This window comes from Macaca nemestrina, chromosome 11 (genome assembly GCF_043159975.1).
Source record: "Macaca nemestrina isolate mMacNem1 chromosome 11, mMacNem.hap1, whole genome shotgun sequence".
NCBI lineage: Eukaryota > Metazoa > Chordata > Mammalia > Primates > Cercopithecidae > Macaca > Macaca nemestrina.
In genome coordinates, this window is record NC_092135.1 from 851667 (window position 1) to 878947 (window position 27281).

Consider the following 27281-nt stretch of genomic DNA (forward strand, 5'->3'; position numbering starts at 1 on the left):
ATTCCCAAAACCAACGTATTCCTTACTGTGTGAATCCATGGTTGGTTTCCCCAGGGCCATTTCTCTCCAGCAGCTTGAGTTTAGGCTGGCTCAAAGCCTGCACCTGCAGTCTCCCCTGCTATCCAGGTTTCAGTACACATGAGCTCTCAACTCAGAAGTCTAGTCTTTTTGTCTTAAAAGGGAAATCCCAACATTTAGATAGTAAATGCAACAAATGACCCCTACTATTAACATAGTAACCGTTTGCATTATCCAATGAGAGGCTGTTACACAATTATCAAAGTGTTTCAAGTGTTTCAACCTTTTTTTTTTTTTTTTTTTGAGACGGAGTCTCGCTGTGTCTCCCAGGCTGGAGTGCAGTGGCGTGATCTCGGCTCACTGCAAGCTCTGCCTCCCGGGTTCACGCCATTCTCCCGCCTCAGCCTCCCAAGTAGCTGGGACTACAAGTGCCCGCCACCACGCCCAGCTAGTTTTTTGTATTTTTAGTAGAGACGGGGTTTCACCATGTTAGCCAGGATAGTCTCGATCTCCTGACCTCGTGATCCACCCGCCTCGGCCTCCCAAAGTGCTGGGATTACAGGCTTGAGCCACCGCGCCCGGCCCCCCCTTTTTTTTTTTTTTAAATCAAACTGGCTGTCCTCAACTGTGTGAAATTGAACTCATATTGGAAGGTGTATTAGTCTGTTCTTAAGCTGCTAATGAAGACGTACTAATGAAGACATGCTAATGAAGACTGGGTAATTTATAAAGGAAAGAGGTTTAATTGACTCACAGTTCCACATGGCTGGGGAGGCCTCACTCTCATTGTGGAAGACAAATGAGGAGCAGAGTTATGTCTTACATGGCAGTAGGCGAGAGAGCTTGTGCAAGGGAACTCCCATTTATTAAACCATCTGATCTTCTGAGACTTACTACCATGAGACCAGTATGGGGGAAAAACTGCCCCCAAGATTCAGTTACCGTCCCTTGGCCCCGCCCTTGACACATGGGGATTTTTGCAATTCAAGGTGAGATTTGGGTGGAGACACAGCCAAACCATATCATTCTGCCCAGGTCCCTGCCAAATCTTGTGTCCTCACATTTCAAAACCAATCATGCCTTCCCAACAGTCCCCCAAAGTCTTAACTCATTTTAGCATTAACTCAGAAGTCCACAGTCCAAAGTCTCATCTGAGATAAAGCAGGTCTCTTCCGCCTATGAGCCTGTAAAATCAAAAGCAAGTTAGTTACTCCCTAGATACTGTGGGGGTACAGCCATTGGGTAAATAACACCTGTTCCAAATGGGAGAAATTGGCCAGAACGAAGGGACTGCAGGCCCCATGCAAGTCCGAAATCCAATGGGGCAGTCAAACCTTTTTTTTTTTTTTTTTTTGAGACAGAGTTTCACTCTTGTTGCCCAGGCTGGAGTGCAATGACCTGGTCTTGGCTCACTGCAACCTCCACCTCCCGGGTTCAAGCGATTCTTCTGCCTCAGACTCCTGAGTAGCTGGGATTACAGGTGCCCACCACCATGCCCAGCTAATTTTTATATTTTTAGTAGAGACAAGGTTTCACCATGTCAGTCAGGCTGGTCTCAAACTCCTGACCTGAGGCAATCTGCCTGCCTCGGCCTCCCACAGTGCAGAGATTACAGGTGTGAGCCACTGAGCCTAGCCAGGGCAGTCAAATCTTGAAGCTCCAGAATGATCTCCCTTGACTCCGTGTCTCACATCCAGGTCATGCTGATGTAAGAGGTGGGCTCCCATGACCTTGGGCAGCTCCACCCATGTAGCTTTGCAGGGTACAGACCCCATTTTGGCAGCTTTCACTGGCTGGCATTGAGTGTCTGCAGGTTTCCAGGTGCAGAGTGCAAGTTGTCGGTGGATGTACCATTCTGGGGTCTGGAGGACAGTGGCCCTCTTCTCACAGCTCCAGTAGATAGTGCCCCAGTGGAGACTCTCTGTGGGGGCTCCAACCCCATATTTCCCTTCCACACTGCCCTAGTAGAGGTTCTCCATGAGGGCCCCACTCCTGCAGCAAACTTCTGCCTGGACCTCCAGGCATTTCCATACAACTTCTGAAATCTAGATGGGGGTTCCCAAATCTCAATTATTGACTTCTGTGTACCTGCAGGATCAACACCACATGAAAACTGCCAAGGCTTGGGGCTTGCACCCTCTGAAACCACAGCCTGAGCTGTACCTTGGCCCCTTTTAGCCATTACAGTAGCAGCTGGGACAGGCACCAAGTCCCGAGGCTGCACGCAGCAGGGGGGCCCTGGGCCTGACCTGCAAAACCATTTTTTCCTTTTAGTCCTCCGGACCTGTGATGGCAGTGGCTGCTGCAAAGGTTTCTGACATGCCCTGGAGACTTTTTTTTTTTTTTTTTGAGACAGAGTCTCGCTCTGTCCCCCGGCTGGAGTGCAGTGGCGCAATCTTGGCTCACTGCAAGCTCCACCTCCCGAGTTCATGCCATTCTCCTGCCTCAGCCTCCTGAGTAGCTGGGACTACAGGTGCCCGCCACTTTTTTGTATTTTTAGTAGAGACGGGGTTTCACCGTGTTAGCCAGGATGGTCTCGATCTCCTGACCTCGTGATCCGCCCGCCTGGGCCTCTGAAAGTGTTGGGATTACAGGCGTGACCTACCAGTGAGCCACCGTCCAGCCCTGCCCTGGAGACATTTTGCCTGTTGTCTTGGTGGTTAACATTGGGCTTCTTATTACTTATGCAAATTTCTGCAGCAGGCTTGAATTTCTCCCCAGAAAATGGACTTTTCCTTTCTGTTGCATCATCGGTCGGCAAATTTTCCGAACTTTTATGCTCTGCTTCCTCTTGAATGCTTTGCTGCTTAGAAATTTCTTTTGCTAGATACCCTAAATCATCTCTCTCAAGTTCAAACTTCCACAGGTCTCTAGGACAGAGACAAAATACCACCAGTCTCTTTACATAGCAATGGTGATCTTTACTCCAGTTCCCATCTAGTTCCTCATCTCCATCTGAGCCCACTGCAGCCTGGACCTTATTGTCCATATCACTGTCAGCATTTTGGTCAGGGCCACTCAGCAAGTCTTTAGGAAGTTCCAAACTTTCCCACATCTTCCTGTCTTCTTCTCAGCCCTCCAAACTGTTCCAACCTCTGCCTTTTACCCAGTTTCAAAGTTGCTTCCACATTTTTAGTTATCTTTACAGTAGCATTCTGCTGTACTGGTACCAATTTACTGTATTAGTCTGTTCTCATGCTGCTAATAAAGATATACCCAAGACTGGGTGATTTATAAAAGAAGGAGGTGGCCGGGCGCAGTGACTCATGCGTGTAATCCCAGCACTTTGGGAGGCCACGGTGAGCAGATCACGAGGTCAGGAGATTGAGACCATCTTGGCTAACATGGTGAAACCCCGTCTCCACTAAAAAAAATACAAAAAAATTAGTGGGGCGTGGTGGTGGGCACCTGTAGTCCGTGCTACTCGGAAGACTGAGACAGGAGAATGGTGTGAACCCGGGAGGTGGAGGTTGCAGTGAGCCGAGATTGCGCCACTGCACTCTGGCCTGGGCGACAGAGCGAGACTCCATCTCAAAAAAAAAAAAAACAGGAAGGAAGTTTAGTTGACTCACAGTTCACATGGCTGGGGAGGCCTCACAATCATGGTGGAAGGCAAATGAGGAACAAAGTCATGTCTTACATAGTGGCAGGCAAGAGAACTTGTGCGGGGAACTCCCATTTATAAAACTATCAGATCTTGTGAGACTTGTTCACTACCATGAGAACAGTATGAGGGGAACTGCCCCCATGATTCAGTTATCTCCACCTGGCCTCACTGTTGACATGTGGGGATTATTACAATTCAGGGTGAGATTTGGGTGGGAATACAGCCAAACCATTATCAGAAGGTATGTCTTTTTTTTTTTTTTGAGGTGGAGTCTCACTCTTTTGCCAGGCTAGAGTGCAGTGGTGCGATCTTGACTCACTGCAACCTCTGCTTCCCAGGTTCAAGCGATTCTTCTGCCTCGGCCTCCCAAAGTGCTGGGATTACAGGCGTGAGCTACCGCGCCCGAGCAGAAGGTATATCTTTTCTCTAACACATTCTACTGTAATATATCTCATTTCAGTCATCTTATACCCAAGGTGCCTTTCAGCCTTGCTTGTAATGAACTGTAATTTTTACTTTGAATTTTACACTTGTGTCACAATTTAGCCATTAGATGCTCTTTCTTCACCTGAGTGGCTTCTTGACGCTTTCTGAAGGCACTCTTGAAAGCATCTGTGCTTTTTGGTAATAAGATATCCTGCCCCTAAACTGTAAGTAGCTCATTTTCAAAGAGTACTGGCGCCTTTTAGAGGAGACTAGTGTTAGAGATGAAAATCTGGGCTCTGGGAGGTACATGAGATTGTTCCACAGAATGAGGAGAGAGAGACAGGATGACATGAGATAAGAAGCTACTTGAGTCAGCAGAAGAATTACTCTTTTAAAGAGTCAAGAGTTTCTGTTGCTGATTCCAGTTTAAGTTCTTTTCTGTCTCATAATCTGATTTCCCCTTTCTCTAATAGTTTTGAGTTATTTTATATAGGCACACGAAAGATATGTTTATAATGTCCTCTAGATGTAGACATTTCCATTTCTTTTTTCTTTTTGAATCTTACTCAAGTGGCCTGAATTGATTCCCAAGTCTACCGTTCAGTTTCTCCTTGTTGCCATCCCTTGAGACTCAACTGCCTGAAAAGTAAGAGAAACCCAGGCTTACCTCAAGGAAACACCAAAGAAAACATATGCACAACATTCTTGTATTAGTCTATTCTCACACTCCTTTAAAGAACTACCTGAGACTGGGTAATTTATGAAGAAAAGAGGTTTAATCGACTCAGAGTTCTGCAGACTGTACAGGAGGCATGGCTGTGGAGTCCTCAGAAAACTTGCAATCATGGCAGAAGGCGAAGGGGAAGCAGCTGTGTTTTCATGTGGCAGTAGGAGAGGGTGAACACACTTATAAATAACTAGATCTCCTGAGAAAGCTATCACAAGACCAGCAACAGGGATAGCTGCCCCCATGATCCAGTCACCTTCCACTAGGCCCCTCTGCCAACACTGGGGATTATAATTCAACATGAGATCTTGGGTGGGGACACAGAGCCAAACCATATAATCTGGCAAATCAGATGTTGACCCACACAATTAGTACCAAATACTCAGAGATACCAGGAAATCTCTGGGTCCTTAAGGTTTTACTTAAAACTCTCTTTTAACTCTTTATCAGCCGGGCACAGTGGCTCACGCCTGTAATCCCAGCACTTCAGGAGGCCAAGGTGGGCAGATCACCTGAGATCAGGAGTTCGAGACCAGCCTGGTCAACATGGCAAAACCCAGTCTCTACTAAAAATACAAAAATTAGCTGGGCGTGGTGGTGCGTGCTTGTAATCCCAGCTACTTGGGAAACTGAGGCAGGAGAATTGCTTGAACCCGGGAGGCGGAGGTTGTAGTGAGCTGAGATCATGCCACTGCACTCCAGCCTGGATGACTGAGTGAGACTCTGTCTCAAAAACAAAAACAAAAAAAACCTCTTTATCCTCATGGGTGCCAATGGTGGTAGTGCTAATCTTATGGCATGTAGGATTGTTGGGCTCAGATTCTTAAAGGCCTTTGAATAAATGAAGCCATTCTTAATCTCAGTGTTACACTAGTCTGACATTTTAACCATTAAGAATGATAGGAGGCCGGGTGCAGTGGCTCACGCTTGTAATCCCAGCACTTTGAGAGGTCAGAGCAGGCGGATCACTTGAGGTCAGGAGTTCGAGACCATCCTGGCCAACATGGTGAAAGCCTCTCTCCACTAAAATTGCAAAAATTAGCTGGCTGTGGTGACACCTGTAATTGCAGCTACTTGGGAGGCTGAGGCACGAGAATCGCTTGAACCTCGGAGGCGGAGGTTGCAGTGAGCCTAGATAGTGCCATTGCACTCCAGTCTGGGTGACAGAGGTAAACTCTGTCCAAAAAAAAAAAAAAAAAAAGATAGAAGATGTAGCCAAATTAATATCAAGAACCATTAGAAGGCTGGCCATGGTGGCTCACACCTGTAATCCCAGCACTTTGAGAGGCTGAGGCGGGTGGATTGCCTGGCCAACATGGCGAAATCCTGTCTCTACTTAAAATACAAAAATTAGCTGGTTGTGATGGCACACGCCTGAAATTCTAGCTACTCGGGAGGCTGAGGCAGGAGAATCGCTTGAAACTGGGAGGTGGAGGCTGCAGCGAGCCGAGATCATCGCACTCCAGCCTGGGTGACAGCGCAGACAAAGAAACAAACAAAAAAACCCATTAAAAATGTAAAGAAATTCACCACAGACATTGAGGAGACTCCTTTCTGTTACTCCACATTTTTATATTCACTGTGTCCCATAACCACCAGCGAAGTTGTATGGCTGCATTTCAGTCAGGTTTTGTATTTGTTGTGACTAGGTAGTTATCAGTACGTTTTCTAGTAATTTTTAGCCTGTTCCCATTTTTTTTTTTTCATATGATATATATACTGAGAATTCACATTATGGATGCATGAAGCTGTAGTATGAATATAAATATCTAGGATTTGACGTGAATGCGTACGTACTTTGCCCTCTCTTTTTTTGTGTTCTGGGTTAATAACACCACTGCACAGATGTGATGCTATCTACAGCATTCTTTCCTTTTTGTTTCGCCTGTTTCTTCTGCTGTATTAAGCTACATGAGAGTAGCATTTTGGCCTTGCCACTGCTGTATCCTTAGTGTCTAAGACAAGACTGAACACACGTTAGGTGCTCTAAGAATATTTGTTTAATGAAAATATGATACTGGTAGTTCTCCACCTCAAACCCTTTTGGAAGTAAAATGATTGTTTTGGGATGTTTTAGGCTGTAAGTTGCAGGAAACCAAATTCAAACATCTTAAGTGATAAACCCATCATTCTGCTTAGTGGAAAGTCTTAGGTAAGGGTGGGTTTTGGGGGTTGGTGAAGTCAGTGGCTCAACAGCGTGAGCTCTGCTGTCTCTGGGTCGGCTGCCCCAGCTGGTTCCTCATGGTCAGAAGGTGGCTGCCCACACAGTGAGCAGCGGTGTGCTTCCCTGCTCACGTCATCTGGGAGACAGGGAGACCGGCTTTTGTTTGCTGGGGATTGTATGTTTGAGAACCTAAACGCAGTAGAGAAAGGGGAAAAATGAAAAACATATCCTTTCTTGGTAAGGACAGAAAGGATGAATTGAAGAAAACTGCAAAGAGAGCGAGAAGCCTCAGCGTGCATGATTTTGGAGATGCTGAGGTATGGGGTTACTGGGGCTTGTGGAGCTCTTGTTAAAGGTTTGGAGGAAGATGAGAATTCAGCCATGCTTAGATATGGGGAAGGAGCCACATGAGAGACATTTGTTCTTCTGAGGTGCCCATTTGGGCTTTTGCTCACCTTACAAACCTTAGCGCCTTAAAGAAATACCTAAAAAAGCTAAAGCAGAAAACAAAAATGGCCCATAGTCTCAGCTTCCAGATAATAACTAATGATTTCAAACAATGAAATGGGCTGGGTGTGGTGGCTCATGCCTGTAATCCCAGCGCTTTGGGAGGCCGAGGGAGGTGGATCACCTGAGGTCAGGAGTTTGAGACCAGCCTGACCAATGTGCTGAAACCCCATCTTTATTAAAAATATAAAAATTAGCCGAGCTTGTTGGTATGCGCCTGTAGTCCCAGCTACTCAGGGAGGCTGAGACAGGAAAATTGCTTGAACCTGGAGGGCGGAGGTTGCAGTGAGCTGAGATTGCACCACTGCGTTCCAGCCTGGGCATCGCAGCAAAACTCCATCTCAAAAAAAAAAAAAAAAACAAAACAAACATGCAAACTGTTAACTAATTTAAACAGTACAGGAAGGGGTAATGGGACCAGTCACCGTCTTTGTTGTGTGACACACACAGAATCGCCGCATTGTGTTTCCAGAGACACATCCTTCACAGGTTTCAGGATTCCTCCCAGGAGGCGGCCTGTAGCACATGCCGCTCCGCCTTGCCTGCCTGGTGATCTGTCCTGTGTGGAGGTGCCCGCTCTGCAGTCCTCCGTCGTGGGGCATGTTGGCGTGCTTCTGCAGTATATGTGATGTTGCAGCAAGTGTTTTTATATATATATGTATGTACGTGTTGGTGAACTTCTGCACATGGTGAGGCAAATTCCTAGTCATGGTGAGACTGCTGGGTCAAAGTATGTGAACTATTAAAGTTTCGACAGGTTTTGTCAGATTTCCCTCCGGAAAGGTTGCAGCAGTTTTCTTTCTGCCATCGCGCTTTCTCCTTGCTGGTGTCTTGGAGGTTTTCATTTCTGACCACCTGATAGGTACAGTAGTTAACTGTACAGCTGGAGTTGTATCTGTTGAATTGAGTGGGAAATTCAGTGTCTTTTTACGGGTTTGTTGGTCCTTTGTGTTCCTTTTCTGTGAACTGCTAAATGATTGCCTTTTCTGTATGATGTGTGTGAACTTTGTAAGTGAAGGAAATAAGCTCCTTGCTGCCATATGGTTATGAATATTTCTTCTTCTTCTGTTTTTTTTTTCTTTTTTTTTTTTTGAGACAGTCTCACTCTGTCGCCCAAGCTGGAGTGTAGTGGTGTCTCGGCTCACCGCAACCTCCACCTCCCGGGTTCAAGTGATTCTCCTGCCTCAGCCTCCCGAGTAGCAAGATTATAGGTGCCCATCACCAAGCCTGGCAATTTTTTTTTTTTTGAGACAGAGTCACCCAGGCTGGAGTGCAGTGGCAGCGTGATCTCGGCTCACTGCAACCTCCGCCTCCCGGGTTCAAGCGATTCTCCTCCCTCAGCCTCCTGAGTAGCTGGGATTACAGGCACATACCACCACACCCAGCTAATTTTTGTATTTTTAGTAGAGGCGGGGTTTCAGCATGTTGGTCAGGCTGGTCTCAAACTCCTGACCTCCTGATCTGCCCGCCTCAGCCTCCCAAAGTGCTAGGATTACAGGCATGAGCCACCGCGCCCGGCCAATTTTTGTATTTTTAGTAGAGACGAGGTTTCACCATGTTGGCCAGGCTGGTCTCGAACTCCTAACCTCAGGTGATCCACCCTCCTTAGCCTGAGCCACTGTGCCCAGCTGTGACTGTTTCTTCTAATTTATCAGTTTTAAAGTCACATTTAGCTTTTTTCCATACAGAAGATTTAAATTTTTATGGAGTTGACTTTATGAACCTTTTTCTTGATGACTTTTGTTTTTTTTGCCCTGACCTGGCCACTCCATGTCACTCACTGCTGACACCAGTGTAGCACCCCTGCCTGGGCCATGTGGACCCCACTGGGAACTCCAAATGTAGGCACCTGAGGGCTCCAGCAAGCCACGAGAATCCTCCATGTCCTTGACAGAGCTAAATGCTGTGTCCGTGGGGCTGCTTTATGTTTGTTGTGTGGTGTTAGACGCAGGTGGGCTGGGTGCTGAGGCTGAAGGCTAGTGTGGGAGGAGGGAAGTGGGTACAGAGTGCAGGGCACATGAACCCCACTGAGGAGGTGTTTGTTAAATGCCAGGGGGGCACTGAGCTAAAATGGCCTTGGCTCTTCCTCAGCTGATGCTGAAGGGGCTAAGGATAGAGACTTGGCCAGACAGGTTATTCTCTTTCTAGGTATGATTTTGAACCTGCCTGTTCTTGTTCTGTAGGTGAAGAGATGGCGTTTGTGAAGAGTGGCTGGTTGCTGCGACAGAGTGAGTACAGGATGTGCGGCCTGCGGTCGGCATTGCCGAAGGGCAATCTCTATTTCTGTTTGCTTAAAGCTGATCATGGTTAAAAACAAATAAAGTTTTTTGAGTGCTGTGGCCTTGAGTTTTCCCTTGGACATTCCTAGGTCTCTGTGAACTGTCTTGCACACCGTGAAGCTCCTCCTTGGTTGCTGAGTTGATAGGAACCAGGAAACAATGGCAGTCCCTGCTGCTTTCGCTCTCCTCACTAGCGTGCTTTATTTATTTTATTTTACTTTATTTATTTATTTATTTTTGAGACGGAGTTTCACTCTTGTTGTGGAGTGCAATGGCGCGATCTCGTCTCACCACAGCCTCCGCCTCTTGGGTTCAAGCGATTCTCCTGCCTCAGCCTCCCAAGTAGCTGGGATCACAGGCATGTGCCACCATACCCGGCTAATTTTGTATTTTTAGTAGAGAAGGGGTTTCTCCATGATGGCCAGGCTGGTCTCCAAACTCCCGACCTCAGGTGATCTGCCTGCCTCGGCTCCCAAAGTGTTGGGATTACAAGCGTGAGCCACCATGCCCAGCCACGTGCTTTATTGTTAATGATGGTTCTGGAACTGCCTGGATCTACCTGAGCCCAGCTGAGATCTGGCACGGAAGTGCTGGTCTCACTGCCTCTCTCCTCTGGGGATTGAGCAGTGACTCAGATTCTCAGATATTGGTGTCTTGGTAATTATGTGGCTGAAGAGTTGATCTGAGGCAGAGTTTATCTAAAACCAAAACTTTTGTGTCTCCAAAAGGACTAGAGAAGAGACTCAGTTCTGTTTTTATGGGATTGAGATCCACTTTCCTAGGCTGATCTCCACAAACCTATCTTTCCTACACTGTCTGCTTATCTGTGAGGCTGTCACTCCAGGTGGGATTCATACTGTGTTTTAAAATGGGAAGAACCAGTCTTATTTATTAAAAAAAGAGCAAGCAGGATATTCTGTTATACTAGAAAGAGTGAAGCTAAGGGAAAAGTGACTACTATGTCATTTATGATTCTAGTCAAAAACTGAGCTGTATCACATACCATTGATTGTTCAGAGACGTGAGTTTATCTATGGGGGATACTTTCAGAAATCAGCTAAAGTCAAGTCTACCAGTGAGAATTGATGGCATACCTGAGATGGTTTATAAAAACTATTGTTTATGAATCGTTTGTGTTCCTGTTAAAAAGATTTTATGTATATATTCTTAATTCTCACAACAGCTGTATGATAGGTAAGTGGTATTATTTCCAGTTAAAGAAATTGAGATTCAGTGAGGTTAGGTAATTTGTCTAAGTGTAAACTATGGGTGACAAACCTACATTCAAAGTCAGAACTGTGTGATTTCAACACTGACACTATATGCACCCTGAGACCGGCCTTCAGCCTGTGTGCCTGTGAAGAGTTCCGTGGTCCCAACCTGGAGCTGAACCGTGTGCCCCCTTGTCTTTGACAGTCCTGTAGTCTTAGAATAGACAGAGGTGTCGTAGTGTCAGCTTCACAAAGGAAGTCCTGGAGCCCCAAGTTTCCTAGTTCTGGGTTTTGTGGTCCCAGCCTCCCCATAGTCAGGGGACATGGGGACCCTTGCTCAGACCTTGAGGGTGTGCCCTCCTTTGCTGGCCCTTCAGATGTCCTTTGGTGTTTCTCGCCAGGCTCTGCCACACCCTTGTTTGAGGGTAAGCTTTCCCTTCTCTGCCACAACTCGATGTAAGTGCTTTGTCAACATACTGATCAATGACCCTTTGGACAATGTTGTGCTCCCCATCAGTGCCTAGCATGGGGACGTACATAAAATGGATGTACTTTAAATAAGTCACATAGACTTTTCCAGTATTCTGGTCCATGGGTGTTTCAGAAATGTATATTCAGAAGACTTATCTATACATAACCCCATCTTCATATGTGTGGGTTAATTTTCCTTCTTTCCTGAAAGTAGAAGTATCAGTGCCAGTAAAACGAGGTGAGATGTATTACATCCATGGGGTTGTAGAGTAGCAGAGACACACATGCGATGTGGTCACATGTAGGCAAAGCCGTCCTCAGGACTTCTTTTCCTGCCATTGCCACATACAGTGTTGGGCCCCGGTCCTGGCCTCTGGAGGACAGCCTGATTTGGGAGTCTGCAGCCAGGGCTTTGATGCAGGTGAGATACTTGGGCAGAACTTCCTGGCCCAGTGGTTCCACCTGTCTCTGTGTTTCTGTGGCTCTATTTAGTAGGGCTTTTTGTTTGTTTGTTTGTTTGAGACAGAGTCTTGCTTTGTTGCTCAGGCTGGAGTGCAATGGCATGATCTCGGCTCACTGCAACTTCTGCCTCCAGCTTCAAGCGATTTTCCTGCCTCAGCCTCCTGAGTAGCTGGGATTATAGGTGTGCACCACCAGGCCCGGCTAATTTTTGTATCTTTAGTAGAGACGGCGTTTCACCATGTTGACCAGGCTGGTCTTGAAATCCTGACCTCATGGTCCACCCGCCTTGGCCTCCCAAAGTGCTGGGATTACAGGCATGAGCCACCGTGTCCAGCTTTTCTTTTTATTTTTAAGATAGGGTCTTGCCCTGTCGCCTAGGCTGGAGTGCAGTGGCGTGATAACTGCTCACTGAAGCCTTGATCTCCCAGGTTCAAGTGGTCCTCCTGCCTCAGAATCTCAAGTAGCTGGGACTGCTGGCCTGTGTTAGCATGTCTGCCTATTTTCCTCTTTGTAGAGATGGGTCTTGCTATGTAGCCCAGGCTGGTCTCAAACTCCTGGGCTCAAGCGATCCTTCCACCTCAACCTCCCAAAGTGCTGGGACTACAGAGATAAGCCATTGCGCCCAGCCTGTTTGGCAGTTTCTGCACAGCTCAGGCAGCCAATCAAATGGATGCTTGGGCATCACTTAGTGGTCAGTTGGGCAAGTGCAGTGGACACCCCTCCTGGTGAGGAGAGTGCCTGATACTGGCAGGAAGGCTGGATGGTACGTATCTGGTTGACACCAGTTGCAGGCACGGCAACATAAAGGGAAGCACATGAAATGGGATTGTGTGTGTTGGCCAAGAACGGGGTGAGGTGTACAGGAACAGAAGGTGTAGTGGGCAGTGAGTGGATGTGAGGAAGGTACAGAGATGACCGGAGCTACAACTGGCCTTTAAGTCCACTGCAGGGGTTTTCCCTTCATGCAGTCAAGGAAATTACTGTTTTATAAAGTTAAATACCTGGTCCAAGATCACAAATGAAAGGTTGAATTCGCTCAAGCTGACAGAAATATGTGAGGTAGTAGGATGTGCACAGCGTGAGAGGCCAGGCAGGGCCTGGTCTATATCCTGCTGTGCTCATTTATCGAGTGTATGCATCGGGGTGCCTTCCACACTGTAGGCTTCCTGTGGGAAATGGTAGGAGAGAGTATCTGTGAAAGCTCTTAAGGACAAGAAAAAAAAATGTGTTTTTTTTTTGAGACAGAGTCTTGCTCTGTACCCCAGGTTGGAGAGCAGTGGTGTGATCTCAGTTCACTGCAACCTCCACCTCCTGGGTTCAAGCGATTCTCCTGCCTCAGCCTCCCTAGTAGCTGGGATTACAGGTGCCTGCCTCCATGCTCAGCTAGTTTTTTGTAGTTTTAGTAGAGACAGGATTTCACCGTCTTGTCCAGGCTGGTCTCGAACTCCTGGCCTCAAGTGATCCATCCGCCTCGGTCTCCCAAAGTGCTGGGATTACATGCGTGAGCCACCGTGCCTGGCTGAAATGTGTTTCTTCAAAGAGGTAGGTATTATTTTTATTTGCATATAGAGACTTTACAGTCCAGCATTTTCTGATTTAGCAAATGTAGACAATATTTGGAAATTTAGAAACTGGAAAAGTTTGAAAGGTTTAAAGTTTAGTACCGTATGAGGAATTAAATGTTAGATATGTTTCATTTGCTGAAAAGCAAGCTTTTTTTTTTTTTTTTTTTTTTAAACACCTTAATTTGAAAGTGTGGGGACTTCTAAGTTGGTTGGCAGCATTCTCTGTTGCCAGTGTGTGCCACATGCAGCCTGCTGACGCACCAGTGGGCGGGCCCTGGGGTCGGCTTTCGCTTTCATTCTGAGGGACTGCTTTGGTTAATTCTAACAGGTGTCATTAAGGGGTCAGGGGAAGAGTTCTTTTTGTTTCTGCTGTGACTGTGTCCTTGCTCTTTTGGCTCGAAGCCAACCTTTCCGCTGGGCGTGGCGGCTCGTGCCTGCAGTTGCAGCTAAACGGGAGGCTGAAGTGGGAGGATTGCTTGAGCCCAGGAGTTCAAGGCTGCAGTGAGCTGTGATCATGTTTGTGAATAGCCACTGCATTCCAACTTGGGTGAAATAATAAGACTCTATCTCTAAAAAAAAAACCCAACCTTACTATTTTTTTCCAGGTACTATTTTGAAGCGCTGGAAGAAGAACTGGTTTGATCTGTGGTCGGATGGTCACCTAATCTATTATGATGACCAGACTCGGCAGAATATCGAGGATAAGGTCCACATGCCAGTGGACTGTATCAACATCCGCACGGGGCAGGAATGTCGGGGTGAGCTGGCCTGTCTTGGCCAACTTCTGTCTTCTGCTCTTCCTCTGTCTCGGTGGGAACTGGGTCCTCTTCCTTCCGCGTTCTGCTTTCATTAACAGATTGAAGAAGGGCTCCATCTCAGAGGGGCGGCCACAGTGGTGCCCCAGGCACTTAGATTGTGAACCACATGGTCGGGGCAAATCAATTTTCTCACCTGAGTTAAACTCACAGTCCACGTCTCTTCTTCTCATGGAGAGGGAACCAGAGCGCTGGGAACCTCAAGAAGCACAGGCCACCCTAGACTGTTGATTTTGTACTCAGAAAATGGCTTCTGTTTGATGGGGACTGCAATCAATTGCTTAAAATCTGGGATGTTGGCCGGGTATGGTGGCTCAGGCCTGTAATCCCAGCACTGGGAGGCTGAGGTGGGTGGATCACGAGGTCAGGAGTTCAAGACCAGCCTGGCCAAGATGGTGAAATCCCATCTCTACTAAAAATACAAAAAAATTAGCCAGGTGTGGTGGCAGGTGCCTGTAATCTCAGCTACTTGGGAGGCCGAGGCAGAGAATTGCCTGAACCCGGGAGTCAGAGGTTGCAGTGAGCCGAATCCATTTTGTAGATGTCATCTTGACAGCTGGTCCTGTCAGCTAGCCTAGCTGTGTTCTTTCTTTCTGCATTATTGGAAAGGCACGGGGTTCTTTCATAGATGTAGCGCTTGATTTTTTGTCTAGTCCTTTGCTTCTCTGAGCTGGTAGTTCTTAGAAAATGTAAGGAGAAATCCTGAAAAAAGTTCTTTTCTTCTGCTTATTTTTCATAGATATTCAGCCTCCAGATGGAAAGTCAAAAGACTGCATGCTCCAGATTGTTTGTCGAGATGGGAAAACAATTAGTCTTTGTGCAGAAAGCACAGACGATTGCTTGTAAGTTTTGCTTTCTTACGTGTTTAATTTAAAAAGTATTTTCTATTTGAACTTCTGATTACCAAAAACTGAAAAGAATGGGCGTGGAGTTCTCTTTCAGGCGTCAGAATGAGGGACTCAGTGGATGTGTGAGAGAAATGCAAGAGTCGCTTTTCCAGTTCTGGTTTCCGCCTCCCTGAGACTGGCTGGGCCTATCGAATTGTGGAGAAAATGGCAGAAAGGAATAGCAGTCTCGTCATGCTCTCTCTTTTTTTTTCTTTTTTCTTTTTTTTTATTATTATACTTTAAGTTTTAGGGTACATGTGCACAACGTGCAGGTTTGTTACATATGTATACATGTGCCATGTTGGTGTGCTGCACCCATTAACTAGTCATTTACATTAGGTGTATGTCCTAATGCAATCCCTCCCCCCTTCCCCCACCCCAAGACAGGCCCCCGTGTGTGATGTTCCCCACCTTGTGTCCAAGTGTTCTCACTGTTCAGTTCCCACCTATGAGTGAGAACATGTGGTGTTTGGTTTTTTGTCCTTGCGATAGTTTGCTCAGAATGGTGGTTTCCAGCTTCATCCATGTCCCTACAAAGGACATGAACTAATCCTTTTTTTATGGCTGCATAGTATTCCATGGTGTATATGTGCCACATTTTCTTAATCCAGTCTATCATTGATGGACATTTGGGTTGGTTCCAAGTCTTTGCTATTGTGAATAGTGCCCCAGTAAACATACATGTGTATGTATCTTTTTAGCAGCATGATTTATAATCCTTTGGGTATGTGCCCAGTAATGGGATGGCTGGGTCAAATGGTATTTCTAGTTCTAGATCCTTGAGGAATCGCCACACTGTCTTCCACAATGGTTGAACTAGTTTACAGTCCCACCAACAGTGTAAAAGTGTTCCTATTTCTCCACATCCTCTCCAGCACCTGTTGTTTCCTGACTTTTTAATGAGCGCCATTCTAACTGGTGTGAGATGGTATCTCACTGTGGATTTGATTTGCGGTTCTCTGATGACCAGTGATGATGAACATTTTTTCATGTGTCAGTTGGCTGCATAAATGTCTTCCTTTGATTTTTTTTCTTTTCTTTTTTTTTTTTTTTTTTTTTTTTTTTGAGACGGAGTCTCGCTCTGTCGCCCAGGCTGGAGTGCAGTGGCCGGATCTCAGCTCACTGCAAGCTCCGCCTCCTGGGTTCACGCCATTCTCCGGCCTCAGCCTCCCGAGTAGCTGGGACTACAGGCGCCCGCCACCTCGCCCGGCTATTTTTTGTATTTCTTAGTAGAGACGGGGTTTCACCGTGTTAGCCAGGATGGTCTCGATCTCCTGACCTCGTGATCCACCCATCTCGGCCTCCCAAAGTGCTGGGATTACAGGCTTGAGCCACCGCGCCCGGCCTATGTCTTCCTTTGAGAAGTGTCTGTTCATAGCCTTTGCCCACTTTTTGATGGAGTCATCATGCTCTTTTTCATTATTAGATTCACAGTGGGTAATCGGCATAGTTGAAATAAAATGACCAGAAAAGCAAGAAAGTAAAGAGTGAGGAAACTCAGTTCCTAGGGCTCCTGTGACAAATGGCTGAACACTGAGTGACGGAAATGGCAGAAATTCATTGCCTCACAGTTCCAGAGGCTGCAAGTCTGGAATCAGTGTGTCAGCAGGTCCCTGCTCCCTCTGAGATGCTGCGTAGGATTCTTTCTTGCCTCTTCCTGGCTTCTAGTGGTTTCTGGTAGTCCTTGGTGTTCCTTGGCTGGCAGCCACATCACTCCGGTCTCTGCCTCTTTTGTCACATGGCTGCCTTCTGCTGTGTCTGTGTCAGAATTCTCTTTTCTTGCAAAGGACACCAATCATAATGGATTAAGGACCCACCTTCATTCTCTGTGACCTTATCTTAATTTGATTCCATATGCAAATATCCTGTTTCCAAATAAGGTCCCATTCCAGGGTACTGGGGTTTAGGATTTATGCATATCTTTTTCATGAGGACGTAATTCAACCCGTAATAGAGACCTTTGAGAAATACGGTGAAATGGATTAGATCATCTTCCCTCAGGGGAAAACATTTCAATGGTGTGACCAAATAAAGAAGTTTGATCTCAAGCACAAACTACAAACAGCTGAAGAAAGAAATAGATGATTCTACTGAGATGTTTTTTAATCCTACCCGAATCCCGGAAGCAGTAACTGGATAAGTTAATTAAATCTTGCAAATTTTCAGTATTAGCCTGTAGTCTGGAGTGATGCTGATTAAGTGTAAGTTACTTTTTGAAAAAGCTAAGGAAAAAAGTTCTTGAGAATGTGATGTCCTTGGGGCCTTGGCAGAGGCTGGACGATTTTCCCAGGACTCATCACTGCAGGGCACTGAAAGGCACTGAAGCTCACAGGAGTTGGGTAATTTTCTGGCTGGTGAAGTGAGCACTAGCATGGGACATTCAAAGGAATATGCTCAGAAGAGAGTGTAGGACCCAGATTTTTCAGAAAAGACTTACTCATTCTCAGAAGAGATTTCCTTCTCTTCTAGCCCTCTGCCCTCATATTACAGAATGTTGATTGTGAGGGTAACACCTAGCCATCAAACTGTTGCTGGGCTGGACTGAGGTGGAACAGGGTGGAACTACCAGTTGATACCAGATTAGGTAGGAAGAGTGTCAGGGAGAAATAACTCATACTTTATGAAAGCAAACAAGTTTTATGTATCACTTCCCATGTTAAACACGAGCAGGATGTAAGGAAGTGGCTTGGCAACTGTGCAGATATACCATGAAGGAAAAATAAGAAAAGGAAAATGCAGCCTCAGGAAAAGCTCCTAGAGTGGAGGGAAATAAAACCCAAGGAACAGAAGCAGAGTCTTCAGGAATGCTTTCCTGGCCACCATATTTAAAATTACATCTCCCTGTCCTCATACACACTCACCAGCTACCAGCTGTTTCTCTTGTTCATCATCTGCTTTCATTAGAATATATGCTGTGTGAGGGCAGAGATTTACGTTTCTTTTCTCCTCTTTTGTGTCTGTTGCTGTCAAGAGGGTGCCATTCACATTATCATCTGAGGAAAGTGGTCTTCCCTTGCATACAACCCCAAACGAAAAGTGAATCACTGGCATGGAGGGAAAGACTGGAGATACTCTCAGTGAGGGGAAAAAGATGAAAAGATCAGAGATACGTTGGACTAAAAAAAGTTCAGAAAGATTATTGATGTTCATAAAGTATAGAACCCAAAAGAGATAATTAGAAATTCAGGACAAGAGAAATGTTCTGAAATAATCGAACAGAATTTGCAGACCAAAGGCCACAGTAGACTCTTTCACCTGAAATGACAACAAAATCTATATAAGATACATGAATAATCCAGTATGATACCCTTTAGCAAAGTGAATGACAATGGAATGCTGCATACAAAATCAGTTGGGGAATTTTGCAACTTAACTGCATTCCATAGAAAGCCAGAGCACTTGGCTGGGCACGGTGGCTCACGCTTATAATCCCAGCACTTTGGGAGGCCAAGATGGATGGATCACCTAAGGTCAGGAGCTCGAGACCAGCCTGGCCAACATGGTGAAACCTCGTCTCTACTAAAAATACAAAAATTAGCTGGGCGTGGTGGTGGGCACCTGTAATCCCAGCTGCTCGGAGGCTGAGGCAGGAGAATTGCTTGAACCTGGGAGGCAGAGATTGCGGTGAGCCAAGATCGCGCCATTGCACTCCAGCCTGGGTGACAGAACGAGACTCCATCTCAAAAAAAAAAAAAAAAGCGAGAACATTTGAAAATAAATGAATGCATCTTTCAACTCAGGGAGATAGTAAAATGAGAATAAAACAAAAGGAATTGATGAAGATAAGAGGGATAGGGTCAGTAAAAAAAGTAAGAGGTAAAGGAGTGAGGGAGTGCTCAAGAGAACGCTTTTTTTGTTTTTTGAGATGGAGTTTTGCTCTTGTCGCCTAGGCTAGAGTGCAATGGCGTAATCTCCACTCATTGCAACCTCTGCCCCCTGTGTTCAAGCAGTTCTCCTGCCTCAGCCTCTGGAGTAGCTGGAATTACAGGCACGCGCCACCACGCCCGGCTAATTTTGTGTTTTTAGTAGAAGCTTGGTTTTGCCACGTTGACCAGGCTGGTCTCAAACTCCTGACCTCAGGTGATCACCTACCTCGACCTCCCAAAGTGCTGGGGTTACGGGTGTGAGCCACCGTGCCCAAGTGAGAGACCGCTTTTTGTGTATCAATTAAGAAAGCTCTTGTGATACTTAAGATTCAGATATCTAGTTTCTTTGACAATATAGTGGAAAGTAGGTAGGTATAGAGATTGTTAGAATAGTTTTGCAGGGCCATTTGGCAATACCTGCTGAAATAAATTATGTTTATATCCTTTGATGTGGCATTTTCAGTCTTTGGAATTTGCCCTATGGAAATGTCTACATAAGAGTGCAAGGGTAATAGGGATGTTAATAGCATTCTTTTCTTCTTTTTTTTTTTTCTTGAGAGAGAGCCTCTCTCTGTCATCCAGGCTGGAGTCCACTGGTGTGATCTTGGCTCACTATAGCCTCGACCTCCCAGGAGCAAGCCATTCTCCCACCTCAGCCTCCCAAGTAGCTGGGACTATAAGCATGTGCCACCAGCTAATGTTTGTATTTTTTGTAGAGCTAGGATTTCACTATGTTGCCCAGGCTGGTTTTGAACTCCTGGGCTCAAGTGATCTCCCTGCCTTGGCCTCCCGAAGTGCTGGGATTACAGGCATGAGGCACTACATCCGGTCTCCAGCATTCTTTTTAATGTTGAAAATTGCTAATAATCTAAATTAACTTGTATCATGGAATATTACATAGCTGTTAAAAAGGAAGAAGATCTGTGTGTATGCCATGAACTGACAAAGCAAGTGGCAGTGCATTTCACATTTATTAAAAAGTAAAGTAAAAAATATAGTATAGATTATGTTTTAAATATTATGTATCTATTATGGATGTAATTTTAAAAAATATATATTCCTAGTGCATGTCTCAAGCGGTTTGGGGCAAGGCCTGAAGACCTGTTCTTTAAACAGATCTTTTTAGGAATTCTGATGCCAACTCTGGTTTGAGAATCATTGAAATACTGGATTGCCTTAAATAAAGTACCCTTTTTCTTTTCTCCAGGGCCTGGAAATTTACACTCCAGGATTCTAGGACAAACACAGTAAGTTGCTAATGGCAATCACCTATAATTTTTTTTTTTTTTTGGCAAGGTATGACTCTTTCACCCAGGCTTGAGTGCAGTGGTGCTATCTCAGCTCACTGCAGCTTCTACCTCCGGGCTGAAATGGTCCTCCCACCTCAGCCCCCCCTTCCCAGTAGCTGGGACTATAGGCCCATGCTGCCGTGCCTAGCTTATTTAGAAAAACGTTTTTGTGGAGATGAGGTCTCACTATGTTACCCATGCTGGTATCAAACTCCTGGGCTCAAGTGATCCTCCCACTTTCACCTCCCAAAGTGTTGGGATTACAGGCGTGAGCCACCACACCTGGCCACCAGTAATGTTTTCACATGGTCTTATGTAACAATTGGAGAATGGGGAAAATGGGCTTCTTGGCCATCCAGCTGTGAATGGGCAGGTAGCACTGGGCAGGCACCTTTCACTGACAGTGAGCAAGCTGGGTTTGCCAAATGTTTTTGGCAGGAAGCACCCTCCTCACACAAGCATGCTTGTTCCAGTGTTGCTTTCTAGAAACGTTTGTATTTCTCAAAGTTCTGCAACACTTTGAATTCTGCTGTGGTTTGCAGTAAAGGCTTAGAAAGAACTGCAGGATCCTTTTCATGCATGGGAGCTCAGCCTTGTGAAACAAACATTTTTGTGACTTGTACTTGTCTCTCGTCCTGTTTCTGGCCTTAGGAGGTCACTGAGACAGTGAACCTCATTTGTAAGAGCCTTGTAATGCCATCTTTATCTGTCAGGGATCAAGGGAGTGTTACTCTGGTCAGAGTTTTCATTCTTTAGATGGGATTTTCCCTTCCTTTATCTTTGTAAGAAAAGAAAAGGTGGATCAAGCTTACAGAAGAATGTGTGCATGTGGGAGAAGAAAGTAAAAGGCTTAATACCCAAGCGTCAGTGTTCTCTTCTTTTGTTAGCACAACACAACTTCATTCTAAGCTTACTCTGCAGCTGCGGTTACCTTTTCTTCATGAAAATCCTTTTTTTGGGGTAAAATTAGTATTAACGATCCATATAGTTAAGGGCAAGCTCCACAAATGATTCTTTGTGTGAAAATTTTTTTTTTTTTTTTTTGAGACAGTCTTGCTCTGTGGCCCAGGCTGGAGTGCAGTGGAGCGATCTTGGCTCACTGCAACCTTTGCTTCCCAGGTTCAAGCAGTTCTCCTTTCTCAGCCTCCTAAATAGCTGGGATTACAGGAGCATGCCACCACACCCAGCTAGTTTTTGTATTTTGAGTAGAGATGGGGTTTCACCATGTTGGTCAGGCTGGTCTTGAACTCCTGACCTCGTGATCTGCCCATCTCGGCGTCCCAAAATCCTGGGATTACAGGCGTGAGCCATTGCACCTGGCCGCATTTTTTTTTTTTTTTTTTTTTTTTTAAGCGCTAACATGTTTTTCTTTAAATTACATTGGGGAGTAATTTAATGAAGAATTTTGTTTTTTAAGGTAAAAAACAGACTGTGTATAGGACATATCTCTGATACATTTTAGACTGTAGGGTTTTTATTTGCGAATAAAGGACTGTTGAGAGTGCTGTAACATCTTTATTTCTTTGGAGACAGAGTCTTGCCCTGTTGCCTGGGCTGGAGGGCAGTGACTTGATCTTGGCTCACTGCAGTCTGGAGCTCCTGGCCTCAAGTGATCCTTGAGATTTAGCCCCTTGAATAGCTGGGGCCATAAGCACCATGCCCAGTTAATTTCTTGTTGTTTGTAGAGATGGGCTCTCCCTCTGTTGCCTAGGCTGGCCTTGGAACTCCTGGGCTCTAGCGATCCTCTCACCCAGCCTCCCAAAGTGTTGGGATTACAGATGTGAGCCATTGCACCTGGCCTGAAGTAACATCTTTTAAAAGGCATTGGGTAACAGTGGGGTCTCTGAGTGCCTTCCTGGCTGTGAGAGCTGTAATCCTGTTAGGGGTTGAGTGAGGACCACTTCGCTCCTGCATTTAGAGGATACCAGAGTAGGGCTGGGGGCCCCCACTGGACCGGGAAAGTTTTTCCTATTTTGCAGAGAGCTGTATATCTTTTTGTCTTTTAAAAATTTTAATTTGCTAAATAAAAGGGACAATGCACAGCATCATTGAGCACGCAGGTGCTGGGAAGCTGTCCTGCCCTCACCCTCTCCTCTCTCCCACAGGCGTATGTAGGCTCTGCAGTCCTGACTGATGAGACATCCGTGGTTTCCTCACCTCCACCATACACAGCCTATGCTGCACCGGCCCCTGAGGTAGGGAGAACCCTGAGCCTTCAGGTGAGGGAAGCTTGGGGTCTCTGCCGCTGTCCTGCTTTGTTTTTTGAATGAAATTAGAAATGTACTCTAAACCTTTTCTTCTTAAAACAGATGATTTCTTACCAACTTTTGTTTTCATGAAATAAAGCAACTATTTTATATAGTTCAGCACATTGTAATGTGCTGTATTAATGTGTAACAAGTTTTTAAGATAGATCTAAAAATGCATCATGTTAATGATAGTTGCTTTGGGTAATGAGATTTTGATGATCTGTAGTTCATATGGAATGAATTACTTGAATTCTCCTTACAGTCAGAAAAAAATGCTATATTTGGGGGAAAATAACCCTTACAAAAATCATGTCAAATACTTTGGGATGTCCTCTTGTTGGGGTGCTTGGGGTGCTGACTGAGCTGATTTGTATGTAAGTCTGTTGTGTGGAACATGCTGCTTTTTTTTTTTTTTTTTTTTCTTTGAGACGGAGTTTTGATCTTCTTGCCCAGGCTGGAGTGCAGTGGCACTATCTCGGCTCACTGCAACCTCTGCCTCCCGGGTACAAGCGGTTCTCCTGCTTCAGCCTCCCGAGTAGCTGGGATTACAGGTGCTTGCCACCATTCCTGGGTAATTTTTTGTATTTTTAGTAGAGGTGGGGTTTCACCATGGTGGCCAGGCTGCTCTCGAACTCCTGACCACAGGTGATCCACCTGCCTCTGCCTCTCAAAGTGCTGGGATTACAGGCGTGAGCCACGGCGCCTGGCTGGCACTTGTAAACTTTCTACGCTCACTTACTCTAGTTCCTTTTTCTGTAGATTCTTTGGGGTATACTACATAGGCAATCATGTCATCTACAAGTAGGAACAGTTTTCTTTGTAACCTGTATGCCTTCTGTTTCCTTACCTTGCCTTATTGCCTTGGTTAGACCTTCAGATATTATGTTGAATAGCAGTAGTGAGAGAAGACATCCTTGCCTCGTTCCTGATTTTAGGGGGGATGTATTCAGTGTTTTTCTTTTTTTTTTTTTTTGAAATAGAGTCTCACTGTGTCGCCCAGGCTGGAGTGCAGTGGCATGATCTCGGCTTACTGCAAGCTCCACCTCCCGGGTTCACGCCATTCTCCTGCATCAGCCTCCCGAGTAGCTGGGACTACAGGCACCTGCCACCACGCCCGGCTAAATTTTTTTTTTTTTTTGCATTTTTAGTAGAGATGGGATTTCACCATGTTAGCCAGGGTGGTCTCAATCTCCTGACCTCGTGATCCACCCACCTCTGCCTCCCAAAGTTTTGGGATTATAGGCGTGAGCCACCGCGTCCGGCCAATGTATTCAGTTTTAAGTATACATTCATTTAGTAGTAATGTACTGTTTAATTCAGTATTTAATTAGTATTGAATTTAGTTTTACATATGCATTTATTTAGTATTTAATGCATTCATTAAGTATGCTGTTAGCTGGAGGTTTTTTACATTTATTCTTCATCAGGTTTAGGAATTCCCTTTTTCTAGTTTTCCAGGAGTGTTTATCGTGATGGGTGTCAGTTGCCTTCCTGCCCCTCTCCCCTCCCCTCCCCTCGCCTCCCGTCCCCTCCCCTCCCCTCCTGTCCCCTCCCCTGCCCTGCCCTCCGAGATGAAGACTCACTCTCTTGCCCAGGATGGAGTGCAATGGTACTATCATTAGCTCACTTCAGCCTGGAATTCCCTGGGCTGAGGCAATCATCCTGCCTCAGCCTCCTGAGCCACCATGGCTGCAAAAAAAATTTTTTTTTTTTTTTTGTAGAGACAGGGTCTTGCTCTGTTGCCCAGGGTGGTCTTGAACTCCTGGCCTCAAGTGATCCTCCTGCTTCGGCCTCCCAAAGTGATTTTGTTAAATACATTTTTCTACAGTAATTAATATGATTGTGAGGTTTTGTTTTTCTTTTTAGCCTGCTAATATGGTGGATTCTAGTGTTTGGCTTTCACATACTGAACCAGCCTTGCATTCCCTGGAATAAAACCTACTTGGTCATGGTGTATGATTCTTTTTATTTATTGCTGAATTGAATTTGCTAATATTTGTTAAGGATTTTTGCATCTGTATTTATGAAGGATATTGGTCTATAGTTTTCTGTCTTTGTGCTTTGTCTTATTTTATCAAGGCAAACTGACCTTATAGAATAAATCGGAAAGTTTTTTCTGCTCCTTTCTTTTCTGGGAGAAATTGTGTAGAATTGGAGTTAATTCTTCTTTAAAATTTGGTAGAAATCTCCAGTGAAACTATCAGGTCCTAGAGATTTCTTTTTTGGGAGATTTTAAATGACAACATCTGTTTTCTTTTCCTTTTTTTTTTTTTTTTGAGGTGGAGTCTCACTCTGTCGCCCACGCTGGAGTGCAGTGGTGCAATCTTGGCTCACTGCAAGCTCCACCTCCTGGGTTCACACCATTCTCCTGCCTCAGCCTCCCGAGTAGCTGGGACTACAGGTGCCGCTACCACGCCCAGTGAATTTTTTGTATTTTTTAGTAGAGACGGGGTTTCACCATGTTAGCCAGGATGGTCTTGATCTCCTGACCTCGTGATCCACCTGCCTCAGCCTCCCAAAGTGCTGCGATTACAGTTGTGAGCTACCGCGCCTGGCCTCTTTTTCCTTTGTTTGGCTTAACCAACACACATCTATTTGTCACAGTTCTGGACTGAAGGCCCAAGATCAAGGTGCTGGCAGTGTTGGTTCTCCCGAGGCCCCTCCTGAGCTTGCACATGGCCTTCTCCTCCCTGTATCCTCATATGACCTTTCCCTCCAGGCCTACTGCAGATGCAGCTTTCTTAATAGTGACTGGTCTACTCAGATTCTCTAGTTTGCATGGAGTAGGTTTTGATAGTTTGTAGTGTTTGTGGAATTGTTTCTTTTCTTATAAGTTGTCTGATTTATGTGTGTAGAGTTCTTTATAGTGTTTTCTTATTATCCTTGTGATGTATGCAGAGTCTATAGTAAAAATCCTCCAGTTCATTCTTTCCTGATACTGGTAATTTGTCTTTGCTCTTTTTGACAGTTTACTAAAGGTTTTATTAATTTTATAAATAGTTTCAAAGAAATAGCTTTTCATTTTATTCACTTTTTCTGTTTCTCAATTTCATTGATTGTACTCTTTTATTTCCTTCCTTCTGCTTGCTCTGTGGACTTTGGTTTTCAAAAGTTTGACTGTAATGTGTATTTGTATGGATTTCTTTGGGATTATCCTGTTTGGTATTCATTCAGCTTCTTGAATATAGGGGCTTGGGCTTTTGCTAAATTGGGGAAATTTTAAGCCATTCTTCTTTTTTTTTTTTGAGACGGAGTCTCGCTCTGTCGCCCAGGCTGGAGTGCAGTGGCGCAATCTGGCTCACTGCAAGCTCCGCCTCCCGGGTTCACGCCATTCTCCTGCCTCAGCCTCCTAAGTAGCTGGGACTACAGGCGCCGCCACTGCGCCCGGCTAATTTTTTGTGTTTTTAGTAGAGACGGAGTTTCACTGTGGTAGCCAGGATGGTCTGGATCTTCTGACCTTGGGATCCGCCTGTCTCGGCCTCCCAAAGTGCTGGGATTACAGGTGTGAGCCACCGCGCCCGGCCTTAAACCATTATTCTTGAGTGCTTTTCCATCCTCAGCCTCCTTCTACTCCCTTTGGCACTCTGATGACATCCCTGTTAGTCTGATGTGTCCCAGAGATGCTCTTTTTTTTTTTTTTTAACCTCAGTCTATTTCTCCTCTGTTGTGTTCTGGTTGGGTAATTTCTACCCTTTATATTCTTTTTTTTTTTTATTTTTATTTATTTATTTTTTTTTTTGAGACGGAGTCTCGCTCTGTCGCCCAGGCTGGAGTGCAGTGGCCAGATCTCAGCTCACTACAAGCTCCGCCTCCCGGGTTTACGCCATTCTCCTGCCTCAACCTCCCGAGTAGCTGGGACTACAGGCGCCCGCCACCTCGCCTGGCTGGTTTTTTGTACTTTTTAGTAGAGACGGGGTTTCACCGGGTTAGCCAGGATGGTCTCGATCTCCTGACCTCGTGATCCGCCCGTCTCGGCCTCCCAAAGTGCTGGGATTACAGGCTTGAGCCACCGCGCCCGGCCAACCCTTTATATTCATGTTTGTGGATTCCTTCCTTTTGTCATCTCTGTTATGTTGTTGGACTCATTCGTTGAACTATTTAAATTGGTTGTTGTATTAGTTCTGAAATTTTTATTTGGTTATTCTTTATATCTTGATATATAAAAAATTGAATGTATGTCTCTATATACTTTTTACTGAGATTTTTCTGTTTTATGGTTGATATTTTATATTTTTTATTTATTTCAAGTATGTTCATAATTGCTTGTTGAAAGTTTTTATGATAGCTGCTTTAAAAACCTTTCCAGATAATTCCAACATCTTTGCCATCTTTGTGTTTGTGTTTTTTGTTGTCGTTTCTCATTTAGTTGAGATCTTCCTGATTCTTGGTGTGATGAATGGCTTTTGATCAAAAGCTGGACATTTTAAGTACTGTAAGACTCTGAATCTTATTTAAATCTCATGTTTTAGCAGACCTGCTTCTCGGGGGCTGCTTTATTGCTGCCAGGTAGAGGTGGAAGTCCAGGCTGGCCTTGAGCCTCAGTTGACAGCCATGGGCCAGGTTTCTTGTCGCTGTGGAGGGAGTTGTGAATTTAGGTTCTCACTAGATCTCCACTGAGACCACCCTGTCTGAGAAGAGGAAAGGCTCTTACTGCTTCCCCCAGAGCCTCCGCTGATACCGTGGTTGGCACTGATAGGACTCACTCTCCGCTTGGTCTCAGTGGAATAGGGAGGGCACC

At 45.4% G+C, this 27281-nt stretch overlaps 1 protein-coding gene across 4 annotated transcripts in view; it reads left to right on the plus strand.

Annotated features, from left to right (window-relative positions):
* LOC139357045 (pleckstrin homology domain containing B2) overlaps positions 1 to 27281 on the plus strand; it is a 46079-nt gene that overhangs the window by 10624 nt on the left and 8174 nt on the right. For 2 of the 4 annotated variants that reach the window (XM_071072501.1, XM_071072502.1), the window contains exons 2-6: positions 9633 to 9677; positions 14043 to 14195; positions 14992 to 15094; positions 20213 to 20252; positions 22400 to 22513. In XM_071072501.1, coding sequence (XP_070928602.1) covers positions 9641 to 9677; positions 14043 to 14195; positions 14992 to 15094; positions 20213 to 20252; positions 22400 to 22513 — 447 coding nt within the window. In that variant the 5' untranslated portion in view covers positions 9633 to 9640. The remainder of the gene's footprint in view (positions 1 to 9632; positions 9678 to 14042; positions 14196 to 14991; positions 15095 to 20212; positions 20253 to 22399; positions 22514 to 27281) is intronic. The other 2 variants (XM_071072503.1, XM_071072504.1) reach the window with 1 other exon arrangement.